This window comes from Lutra lutra, chromosome 3 (assembly GCF_902655055.1).
Source record: "Lutra lutra chromosome 3, mLutLut1.2, whole genome shotgun sequence".
NCBI lineage: Eukaryota > Metazoa > Chordata > Mammalia > Carnivora > Mustelidae > Lutra > Lutra lutra.
In genome coordinates this window covers 14,450,863-14,464,074 of record NC_062280.1, presented here as the reverse complement: position 1 = coordinate 14,464,074, position 13,212 = coordinate 14,450,863, and the positions used below count along the sequence as shown (strand labels likewise).

General features: G+C 33.3%; 1 protein-coding gene across 1 annotated transcript in view; it reads right to left on the bottom strand.

Moving 5' to 3' along the window:
- The window catches only part of BMPR2 (bone morphogenetic protein receptor type 2), a 212,487-nt gene that overhangs the window by 32,667 nt on the left and 166,608 nt on the right, over positions 1-13,212 (bottom strand). Inside the window, 3 exon segments of the mRNA XM_047720771.1 lie at positions 3,279-3,415; positions 8,610-8,757; positions 9,738-9,898. Coding sequence (XP_047576727.1) covers positions 3,279-3,415; positions 8,610-8,757; positions 9,738-9,898 — 446 coding nt within the window.

The following is a 13,212-nucleotide window of genomic DNA, read 5'->3' as shown; positions in this document are numbered from 1 at the left end:
GAATTCTGGTGCAGGATTCGGCCTTTCACCTTCAATCCCAGTTCCCATACTACGGACTGCAGTTTAGAGGCAATCTTGGGCATACGTTTTTGGCAATAGGTCTTCAGTAGCCTTGAAGAAGATTTCAATCTCATTTGAAGCAGAAGCCTTCACTGACCAATGGACAAGATGACAAAGATGACCAATGGAGGAAAATATTCAGTCTAAATCTGAACGTAAACACACAAATTCTCTGTAGCCTCTCTCTGACATGCCACCACACCATATAAGCCAGGATCAAGAATGAAAGTATTCTAATCCTATGCAGACAGTGAATATACATAACAAAGTGATTTAAACTGTTGAGTGGAATTTTTTTCATTTTTGTTCTTTATAATCAAGAAAATTATTTGTATAAAGTGTCAAAAATTCTGATTTACACCTTTAGAAATAATTGATAGTAATAATTCCTATCACATTCTTTTTTTTTTAAAGATTTTATTTATTTATTTGACACAGAGAGAGAGAGAGAGAGATCACAAGTAGGCAGAGAGGCAGGCAGAGAGAGGGGGAAGCAGGCTCACCGCCAAGCAGAGCGCCTGATGCGGGGCTCGATCCCAAGACCCTGAGATCATGACCTGAGCCGAAGGCAGAGGCTTAACCCACTGAGCCACCCAGGCGCCCCTTCCTATCACATTCTTAAAACAGTGACAGATTGCTATGGAAGAAGCAAACATTAAGAATTTCTAGAAATGATATATATGACTGTCAAAAGTTAGGATTTTAATGAACAAATAACTAATAGAGTGGTAAAGGTGAGAAATGAATGAGTGATTTGAATGTTAAAGGAGAGTAAGTCTTGAACAATGTACAACACAAAAAAAGGAAAATACAAGAAAAAAAATTGATACCTGGAATGTCAGATGGACCAATATTTGTCTATGGGAATTTCAGAAGAAAGAAATGGAAGAGAAGAAATAATTTTGTAAATAATAAAGAAAAATTCCTCTGAACTGAAGAAATCTCTGAGTTTTCAAACTGAAATCCCGTCTAGTGCAAAACAAAATGTGTGAAAAGATCCACGCCTCCATATATCCAGGTAAACTGTGATACTTCAAAAAAAAAAAAAAAAGGCTTAAAAGCTCATAAAGAAAGAAAACAAGGGGTAAACAAAAAGACAAAAAGTAATGGAATGAGCCTGGTTGCCTCTGGAATTCTTTACATGTCTGAATGCTTGAGGACAGTGGAATAGTGATTTCAAAGGAACCACTATGAGGAAAATGTGATTTTGATCTTGAAACCATTACTTGGCCAAATTATTACTCAAATGTGAGGGCAAGATATAAACATTTTTGAAGGTTCAATGATTCATAATCTCATGCACATACTAACAGACATCCCTTAAAGAGGAACTTCATCAAAGAATGATTTGCAAGAAAAAGAATGAGATTTTCAAAGAACGTTGCTTCTTAATAGAATCTATAAAGAAAGAAAGAACAAAGTGACAAAAAAATCAGAAACTCCGGTGGATAGTGACTTTTGAAACATTTTCCTCAAGCAGCAGAGGTTTACAGTAACTAACAGGATTTTCACTTCCTTCTCTATGAGTCCAAGTACAATACTATATTATGCAATGGATGTTTACACAATCATAATTCTACAATTTCTGATGTTTTTATTTTAAATTTTAGATCTATTTGTGGAAAAACATAAATTATGTAATAATAGTTCAAATATTACAAACCTAGGAGAGAGTAAATGAGAGATAAAAAGAAATAATGATATAGTGCTTACAGTTATAACAGTAACCTCCATGAGAAAAAAATAGGAACAAAAACCAAAACCTCACAACACTGTTAATAGGAGTTTCTTTTGAAGACTGGTGGTAGGATTCTGTAGCTTTTTCCTTTTCCTTTTTTACGCCCTTCCACTTAATTTGATTTGATTTACCACGTATAGGCATACCTTCATAATTTCTTAAAAATCTCTTTTTAAAAAGTTTATTTATTTATTTGACACAGAGAGAGAGATCACAAGTAGGCAGAGAGGCAGACAGAGAGAGAGGGGGAAGCAGGTTCCCTGCTAAGCAGAGAGCCCGAAGTGGGGCTCAATCCCAGGACCCCTGAGATCATGACCTGAGCTGAAGGCAGAGACTTAACCCACTGAGCCACCCACGTGCCCCATAACTTCATGATTCTTTAAAAAAAAATGTTTAAAATAAGAAATACAGGGTATTCCATCAATGAAGGATAATTCAGTAATTATGACATATCATATAATGGAATACTGACCAAATGGAGAAAGAGATACATCTATAGGTACTGACATGAGAAACTGCTCATGAGTAAAAAAATAAGCTACAGAAATGATAGTGGATAATGAAATGATGCTATTTATGTTAAAAAATTATATAACAGAAAGAGAAAGAGGGTGTGTGTGTGTGTATGTGTGCATATAAATATTTGTAAGATGTTTATGGTGCTGTAGCAACAATTTACCAAAATGATGGGAGCTTTTGAAGATATTTTAGTGTTTTGGACTGAATTTTTTTTTTTAAAGATTTTATTTTTTTAAGATTTTATTTATTTATCTGACAGACAGAGAGAGAACACAAGTAGGCAGAGCAGCAGGCAGAGGGAGATAGAGAAGCTCTCTCAGCAGGGATCCCAATGCAGTTCTCGATCCCAGAACCCTGGGCTCACGACCAAAGCCAAAGGCAGACACTTAATTGACTGAGCCACCCAGGTATCCCTAAAGATTTTATTTTTAAGAAAGCTCTATACAAAGTGATACAAAGTACGAGGCTTGAACTTACAACCCCAAGATCAAGAGTTGCGTGATCCACCAAAGCCAGCCAGGTGCCCTAGACTGCGCTTTTAGTAAGTAGAATTTATAAGCACACTTTGGTTTCTTTTTGAGGTAGTTTAAATTTCTATTAGTCATTGCATATACACATCTGCACTAATTACCATTTTTGGTACCACTCTCAAGAGAGTAAGATGGAACTTCAATAATGTTTAAAATATTAACATGTTAATTATTCCAGCTGTTACTCAATCTGGCAACCTTCAGGAGCAAGTTAGTCTCACTCGTGTTTTATATTTGGAAATGACTGAAACTGAACCAAAAAAGAGGACTTTTTTATATTGAAAAATTTGGAAATGTGTATCATAGAAGTCAAGTAAGTTGAATTTCTGGCATTAGACAGCTCTAAAAACTATTAACAGTCTATTTTTACTTCAAACAACATTAAAACATTCAGTCATAAATCCTCTTTTTAAAAATTTAGTTTTTCTTACCAGGCTATTTTCTTTCCAAGCTTCTGGGAACTTGGGTCTCTGTTTTTCCCTAGATACCAGAACCTGCATATCTTCAAAAGTGGGATGGTTTCCAACTTCTGTCTGAAAAGCCATCTGGTATTCTGGTACAGATTCACCTGTGTATTTTTTTTAAAAGAAGGTTAGAGTAAAATGTCCAACTATGTTAAAATGATGGAATAACAGCAGAATTTCTGATACCAAGTAAACAGAGAAATTATGTCATCATCTTTTTTTTTTTTTTTTTTTACCTTTTAGGGCATATTTGGAAATCCAAAAGAGATCCTGTTGTGGGTTTAATACATTATTAATAAATGCTTTACTTAGAATAGTATTTGGTAAGTTAAATGTCTGTTGATAAATCAAGTGGTAGTTTCAACAGTGGACATAGCTATTTTTAAATGGTTTCTAGTATTACTAAATTGGGGGTTATTATATATATAAGTTGTACTTAATACTTGAAAATGCTGAATTCTTATCCCATATAAGGATCAAGGGAGGTGAATATGAGGAAAAAGTCCAAGATCTAGTACAACACATGTCTGTACAACCAAATATAAGCATATAGGATGTATAGTCATCCTGTCTTAATATGTCACCAGCTCTATTATAGTCCAGCCAGATTGTATCAAATGTCACAAAAATTTTTATGATAATGGCCATAATAGAAAGATCAATATATTGATATTTTTAAAAAATCCTCTTAAGAAACAGTATCTAGATCAAGGATTTTTAAGTATCATTAACTATTCTACCACTGTTTAATAACCCTATTTATCACCAAGTAAGCACAATTAGTTGCTTCTGATGAAAAGCTCGTGATTTTTACAAAATGTTATTAAATTAAACTTAATAAACATATTGACCATACAGAAGGTCTCTGGGACCAACAGTCAGAAAACCAATGGTCTAGTCAAAATCTTGACAAACAACACAGGAGAGAGATTCTTCCTGTCTCCTGGCACCAGTTCCACCCCATTAAAATGACAAGATAAATTAGAAGGAAGAACACCAGACTGTAGGATAAGGCACTTAAACTCTAATCCTGGCTTCATCTTTCTCCAGAAAAAGTCATTTATTTTATTTACTTATTTTGAGAGACAGACAGACTGACAGACAATCAAGCAAGCTCCACACTCAGTGTGGAGCCCAACACGGGGCTTGATCTCATAACCCTGAGCCAAAATCAAGAGTCAGATGCTTAACTGACTAAGCCACTGAGGAGACCCTGGAAAAGTCGTTTATTCTGTTTTAATTTTCCTGTCAGCAAAATGGCAATGGCTGTCTTCCTTATCTCACTCACATGGAGATAATATAAAAGTTATAATGACCCAGATAGAAAGTACTTTATAAACATGTTTTTAATTTTTGTTTCAATTTGGATATTCAAAACAACATGTAAACAATTGCCCTCCTCCAATATTAAGAAAGATTATATTACAAAGGTTAATTCTATAATTTGTGCAGTACAACCCCCAAATTTTGGAATATTATGCTATCTATACAATATCTATATTATGCTATCGATATTTTCACATACTCTAAACATTTAAGCAGATACTTATTGCCATCAATATTGAACTTGAAAGACAAAACTGAAAGATTCAATCCTGCTAGTGTATCACTTTCATTCATGAAACCTCATTTGATAAAACCTCAACCCACAGTATCTGGGAACGCTAAGATATTTACTAGTATATCTTATCTGTCTCTCTGAGACATAAACACAACACACATAGATATCTTCTAAGTACTATTGCTTATTTTTTCCCAAATGCTGGTTCAGAATAATTAAAAATACACAATTTTACTTATTTGTTTTAATCAGGTCTAAAATAAAATTAGAAAACCTGCTAAATAAAAGTGATGAACAATCTTACTTTGTAAATGAAGTGACATTAAGAACTGTCAATTTTCTAATAAATTTTCATGGCTCTAAATCTAATTGTTTAATAGATACTTATTTGGAGCTAACTTAGTATTAGCCACTAGAGATACAAAGAAATGAATGTCAGTGACATCATCATCATCATGAATTCTATTAGTCTTACTGGATTTCCTTAAAACTTTATAATCAGTAGATTGCTCAAGGGAAGTTTTATAATCCCATTTTCTTTCAAACTGTCCAAAACAGATCAAATGTCTAAGAATATCAGATACTATTCTTCTCACCTCATTTGCTATTTATTAATTATGTCTCTAAGCATTAGGAACTTTCTAGTTCCCTTCTTAAATTATGCTTGTTCTCCTTTTTTTTTCTCTTGCTTTCTTATTTTCTTTCTTCCTTCCATATTTCTTTTTATAAATATTGCAGTATTTCACTCCTTTTTTGTAATACAGACACCTAATTCCTTTATTTTGCAAATATTTTACAGAGAGTCAGTCTACGTAACATAATGTTTACATTTAATAATATAGCATGTACTGCATTTGGAGGTATATCATAAAAGTTTGAAAAAATGTTTTCCAAGAATTGTATCATTATAACATGCTATTCTATGCTGATTAGTATGTTTTGGGGATCCTTTTTATTCAACTCCCTCCTATTTCATTGTTAAAATTTTTAAGAGTACCCTAAATCTTCTTCCTATGCTGTCTTAATACTTTTCCTTCCCATACTCTGTAACATTTCTGTCTTCTCTATTCCACAGAATCTCCTCTAAGAATACTAATGACATCCTCCAATTCAAATTCAAAAATCATTCCTCAGTTCTATTTCCTTTTGACTTCATATTACAACTACTGCTATCAATATGAGTTCTTAACATTTTCTAACATTAACTTCCAAGATACTGTTTCTTACTTTTCTCACTATTTTTCTGACCAATGGTCTTCTTAACTAAGCTACTGGTACAGGGAGGTCCCCCAATATGCAGTCTTCATTGCTCAATTTTTTTGCGTTCTTAATTTGTTCTCTTAGGAAAGAGCATTCACTCATAACTTCCCATTTACCATCTGTATATAGATAATTTCCAAAACACTTTAAATTCTCTCAAATCCTCCTAATTTTAAAAAATTCTTTAAAATTTTTTTCTTCATTTGTCCCATCAATACCCCATCCAAAAGTCTCCATAACTAACTCACCTTTCCAATGTAAACCAATATTTTTCCCTAAGTTCCTGGCTGCCACCCTATTTCTTTGATCTCTGAGTATTTCCCAATTAGATTTTCTTCTAATAGCTAAGCAGAATGACAGATTTCTCCTCTACATTTTCTTACACATGACTTTTCTTGTCAATTTCCATATCCAAGATTATAGGATCTCTTATAGCAACTCTTGTTTTTTTCCTTCATTTTTATTATCATATTTACCATTTTAACAATTTTTAAGCATATAGTTAGTCCTCTGGCAACAAGTACATTAATAACGTTGTGCAACCATCGCTACTGCCCATCTCTAGAATGTTTTCCATCTTCCCAAACGGAAACTATGTATCCATTAAGCAGTAACGCCTTATTTCTTTTCCCTGTTTTTAACTATTGTTTTTCTAGTAATCTCCACTCCCAAAATGGGACTCAAACTCTTGGCTGCAACCCAGAGAGCAAGAGTCACATGCTCTATTGATTGAGTCAGTCAGGCGCCTGTCTTTTCCCTTTTTAAACTGCCTTTTATTCTTTCTATTTCAATTCATCCTACATGTTACTAAAATAATCTGCAAATAAGATTGAATTGCCTTTCCCTTTTCTTTTTTCTTCTTTTTTAAAGATTTATTTAAGAGAGAGAGAGAGAGAGTGTGAGCATGGGAGAGAGGCAGAGAACCTTCAAATATACTCCATGCTGAGCATGGAGCCCCATGTGGGGCTCAATCTCAGGACTCTGAGATCACGACCTGAGACAAAACTAAGAATTGGATGCTTAACCAACTGTGCCACCAAGGCACTCTGCCTTTCCCTTTTCAAATACTTGATACTGCTCTTTAGTATTTATCAGACCAAAAGCAATAGTTATTCTGACTGCAGTAGTTGTCCAAAAACTGTTGTTGATGGCAATATACTAATGCTGGTATAAGAATCATTTTAGTCAGACATGCTTCTAAAAAACAAAATATTCTGGATTAGGAGGTATTAAAAAAAAAAATCTGTGGCCAAATTCCAATAATAGAAATAAAAAGTTTCAAAAGTTCCAATAATATGTGTGATACTACTGCAGTTTTGCTATGTCCAGAAAAATACTTCAATTGAGTACTCCGTACTTCCAATTAAAGAGGGAAAAATGCTTCTAAATAATAACTGATGGACCTGTAGTCAATCTAAATAATTATTAACTTATTTTATTTTTAGAATTATAAACTATTAAATGCTTCAAAGTTTTAAAGCCAAAAAATTCAACCCTACCACTAATCCTTGTTTTTATTCAATAGTTCCATTTCATAATTTGTCTAATGCTGATTCAATTGACTGTTTTCCTTTTCCTGTGCTTTTAATGGTGTTATTCCTATAAGATAGAAGCTATATATATATCAAATCATTTTGTATATCATCTAGAAGAATGCAATGCATATATTGATTGTTAAAGTTTTTATAGGACAATAAGGACATATAATTCTAACAAAAATATAAAAACTATAAAATCATTTGGCTAATTCAAATAAGCCTCAAATAAGCATTCATATTATATGAGTGTTCTTTCATTAAAAGAAAGGAAGGAAAGCACAAAGTCAAGAATGGAGAATGAAGGGGCACCTGGATGGCTCACTGGGTTAAGCCTCTGCCTTTGGCTCAGGTAGTCTCAGGGTCCTGGAATCAAGCCACAGGATCGAGTCCCGCATTGGGCTCTCTGCTCAACAGGGAGCCTACCTACCCCCTCTCTCTCTGCCTACTTGTGATCTCTGTCAAATAAATGAAATCTTAACAACAACAACAAAAAAAGAATGGAGAATGAAAAAATAAAAAAATGAAGGAAAAAAATAAAGGAAAAAGAAAGAAAAAAGTGTTTCAATGGTTAATTCATTGTTTCTAATTTTTTACTTGGGTCAATTGAGGAAACATTCAAAGTGTAGCTTATCAAACGCTCAGAGGGTGGATAAGGACAACCATGACTGTTAAAGCAATCAGAGACCAAACTAAACACAGATAAGCTATTATGAGCAATTAATTAAACTGCACTCAGATGCAAAACTATAAGTCCTTTTAAAAATTTTTCCTGATTGACATCCTTCTGCTAATGATGTTTCTGAACACTAGATGGCAATGAACTAAAGGTTTAAATGAAAGTAAAAGCAAAAATGTTGACTTATTTAATATAGGTAGAAAAAGAAGATATAACTGCTTCACTTTAAAACATATATCAATTTTTGATAGCAATTCTCCTACCTGGGAAAAGGTCTGTACATCTCATAAATATCTCCCAATAAATGAGTCCAAGTGCATACATGTCTACTTGTTTCAAAGCTGATTCACAGTCCCTCAGGTTCACAGCTCCTTCTAGGACTTCTGGTGCCATATATCTGATTGTGCCAACCTGTTAAATTACAGTGATATTTTTCAGGGCAGAATGTAGCATATTCTGAAAGCCATACATTAGATCAGAAGTTGTACATAAATTTCATGTCAATGATATGTTATTTGACCCTAAACATGTCACTGAAACCTTCTATACCAAATTTTTTACCTATAAAATGCCCTTCTTGAATAATTAAACTATGGGAAATCCATCCTACTTAATACTATTCATCAATCAAGAAGAATGCACTACACCATCCTATGTATGTCAATGCAGAAACATTTCTAAGACACAATGAGAAAACTATACAACAACATGTACCATTTAACATTTAAAAATTTTTTTTTAAATGTTAAAGATTTTATTTATTTATTTAAGGAGAGAGCACAAAAACAGGGGGAGGGGTAGAGGGAGAGGAAGAGAGAGAATTTTAAGCAGACTCCATGCTGACAATAGAGCCCGAGGCAGGGATCAATCTCACCATCTAAAGATCATGACCTGAGCTGAAATCAAGAGTCAGACCTTCAACCAACTGAGCTACTGAGGCACCCCTAAAAATTGTTTTAAGTTAAAAAAAATCTATATCTATATATTTATTTATACATAAATATATAATATATATAAACACACACACACACACACACACATAGACATATGTATGTGAATGCAGAGAAAAAGGTTAGGAAGGATGTGTTCCACATTTTAATAGTGATTATCAGAAGATGACTGTCTTATCTCAAACTGACAATGTTACTCTTCCTTCAAAAGTCAGTTCCTAAACACTTCCTCCGAATACTTGTCAAACATGAGTTGGAATGGCAGTGATTTCCATAAATAACTGATAAACTTCATATAATGTCTTTTATATTTTTTAATTTTGTAATTCTTAACATGCTGAATTGGTAGCATGTAAGGGTAACTGTCCTGTCTTGATTTTTTTAATGCCATTCATTATGTTCCCAAGGTATGTCAGAGTTATACCTTTTGTATACACTCACCTCACTTATGGCTGCATTATCTTCTTCCCCTGGGCGTACCAGTCTATTTCCAGTCAGCCTCATGGATAATCCAAAGTCACTAATAACACAGGTTCCATCATTTTTCACCAGGACATTTCTGCTGTTTAAATCTCGATGGGAAATTGCGGGTTTATAATGATCTGTTTAGATAATTTCAAGTATTTATTAATGCTTAAATAGCACTCTTGGACATAAAGTAAGCATGCATATAATAGGGACTACATAAATATAGATGATTGTATCATTTTTCTGAACATTAATTTTCTAATAACAAAAAAGGAAACAAGAAAGCAAAGTTTCAACTCATAATCATTACTATTTTCACTATATTTTGCAACATAAACTACTGTTGCATGTATAATTAATTAAGCTTTAAATATTTAGCTGCAAGCTAATAGCCAACATCCTATTGCTTCTTATTTTAACACACACTTGGTTTTTTTCTCTTCATTTCTAGGGTAGTAAAAGGAGGCAACAGAGAAAGAAATATTTAGTATAAAAATTTTTTAAAGTCAGCTTGTCTAAAATAAGTATCAGTGAAAAACTGAGATGGCTCCAAAATTTGTAAACGTATGTTGTACTATTCTCCTATGGCTTAACAGATCAAACCTGTGACGGAACATCCCAGTTCTGTCCTCAGGTTTAGCCCTGTCTCTAAGCCCACCTCAGTTCTTCAAATCAAACTAGGAATAGTTTTCCAATGGACCTGGAGAATGAGGAGAGGAGCTGCTATCTCTCAGCAAGATGTGAAAACCTATTTTCTTATTTTACAGAGAAGCAAAGCACTATTATATTCATTCTATTATCACTAGACCATACGCTCCATGAAGGCAAAAACAGAATATGTTTTACCTAAATTTAAAAGAGTTGGCACACATGTATCTAACCTAAGGCACCTCATGAAAAGCATAATGTATTTTTCCCTCTCTATAAGGAAACCTTATATAAATATTATTCAGCAAAACTATAGTTCTTGAATTGAAAAAAAATTCTATACCACAATTTCTTAAACTTAAAATAACTCTCTAGGTATAAAAAAAAAACAGAGCAATCAGAACAAAGTCAATAATAAGTTTACTGAGTATTTATATTTAGGTACAAATAGGCTCAGCATTTAGTCATTATTCTCATTAATGAAAACCAGATTGCAATTTCACCAGCAGTGAAACTAAAAAGTTTCTTTGATATACATTTCTTTGATATACATTTAAAAAAAAAGAGCACACAGCACAACTGGAGGAAAAAATAGTAGTTACCATGGATCTAAAAAATGGTAGTTATCATTGATCTTTCCTGCTCATTTTCTCCCTTTCAGTTCATGGTCCAGCTTTCTAAAGTTTGTACTAACATGATTCGTTCAACCCCTAGAAGAGTTGCATTTCTTATTCTGCATAAAACCATAATACTAGTATATATGGTATAATCTCGAGGTGATATTTATATATGAAATTAATAGAGATATAAAAATGTTTCTATATTTGGAAAATATTTGTATATTAACCCCAAATCAATACTTAAACTAAAAGATCTCATACTTAGGGGAAACCAGGCAAATAATGGGGAGAATGGGCAATGAACAAATCAGTGAGACAGAGAGGAAAACAGGATAGTACTTTCTTCTTTGTAATGAGAAAAAAAAGAAATGGAGAAGGGGAACAAAAGAGGTAAGAGAGAGAGAAGAAAAGGAAGAGAGGAAACAAGATTAGGATTTATCACCAATTCAAGAGGTAGAACTATAGACTGCCCTTTGAGAGACTTTTCCCCTTAAAGCTCTCCTCGGTATACCTTTTAATCCTTTTTATTTGGGGGTAGGGGATGAAGAGAAAGGAGCAAAATATACAGTGATTTTGCCCTGGGAAGCAGCACTGTGATAGGCAAATATCTCAAAGAAAAGCAGGACATATTATTTCAATTGTGTTAAAAAATAAAACCTGAATAAAAAAGTCTCTCTGTGGGTATTTATACACACACACATATACACACCCACACACAAAGGACCTGGAAGGATGTACTAGTTAATAGTAATTTTCTGTTTATATTTGAGTGATCTATGAGCTATATGGTCTTTGTTAGATTTTTCTGGGGATAATATGGTAACAAGTTTCATAGACATTCTAAAGAAAAAATTCATAAGAAAGACAATTACAAATAAATAAACAGGTTCAACTCCTCATTTGTTCTGAAGCAAAAAACAGCTGAATAAATAATAATAGTATTATTCCTTACTATAAAATTTCTATGCTAAATAGCAAAGTTACATCTGAAGATACTGGGAAAAACAGCATTCTCTGAAAAAAAGAGTGAAATAACACTGTAAATGTTTTGAAATATTATAGCATATTTCCAATATTTTAAAAATCAGGGGTGCCTGGGTGCCTTAGTCATTAAGTGTCTGCCTTCAGCTTGGATCATGAACCCGGGGTGCTGGGATTGAGCCCCACATCGGGCTCCCTGCTCAGCGGGAAGTCTGCTCTCCCTGTCCCACTCCCCCTGCTCATATTCCTGCTCTCTCCGTCTCTGTCAAATAAATAAAATCATGAAAAAAAATCAAATAGGTACTAACGTTTTTTGCAATAGCATATATTTTATATAAAAATATATATATGTATATATATATACATACAAATATACACACATGCACACAGTTTAAAAAAAGAGGTTAACTAGTTTAAAAGATAATATTAGGTAATATTTGAGAGCAACATCTACATTAAATAAAACTCTTATTTGATGGCAATCATTCTTTTCAGCCAATGTTTGACTTGAAACCTTGCTGAATCATGCAAGTCTTAAAAAGGAGGATTAGTGTGGTATTTTAAATTCTGTGCTAAGCCAGCTCTTTAAATGAATTACAATAATATTTAAGAGTAAGGAAACACAGTCCAAATGGTTAATGTGCTAAAGCACTAGAATAAGCACATCAAATTGCTGACATAGGCAATAACATTAGTCAATTCTGTATTCAGGAAAAGCAAGATGTCAGGATAAATGAAGTGATAAATTATTCAGGAGAAATTATTTATATATGAAGCAGCAGCTAGAAAAGATGATCCATGCTATTACAGAATAGAACAAAGATCTAAGAAATTGATATGTTAACGATTCTCTTATCTACAGAGGTCAGAGAAACTGGAAAAGCAATATTCTGGGCTATAGTATGACAAGAAAATCCCATAAGGGATGAAAGCTTGAGAAAGCACAAAGATTTAGTTTTGAAGCAAGCTTATGATGGGAGGTGTATTTTGAAACAAAGTATGAAAGTAAATGAATTAAAGAGATACTTTGAACAAGGAGCGAAAATGCACACAGGTGCTAAAGAAAACTGTAGTTATGGCAAAGAATACAACCACACAGTTAGGAAATCCCCACCATGCATTTTCTTCTTTCTACTCAGTAACAGAATCCTATATTATTTGAGATACCAACACACCCAGCTTAAAAACAACAACAATAA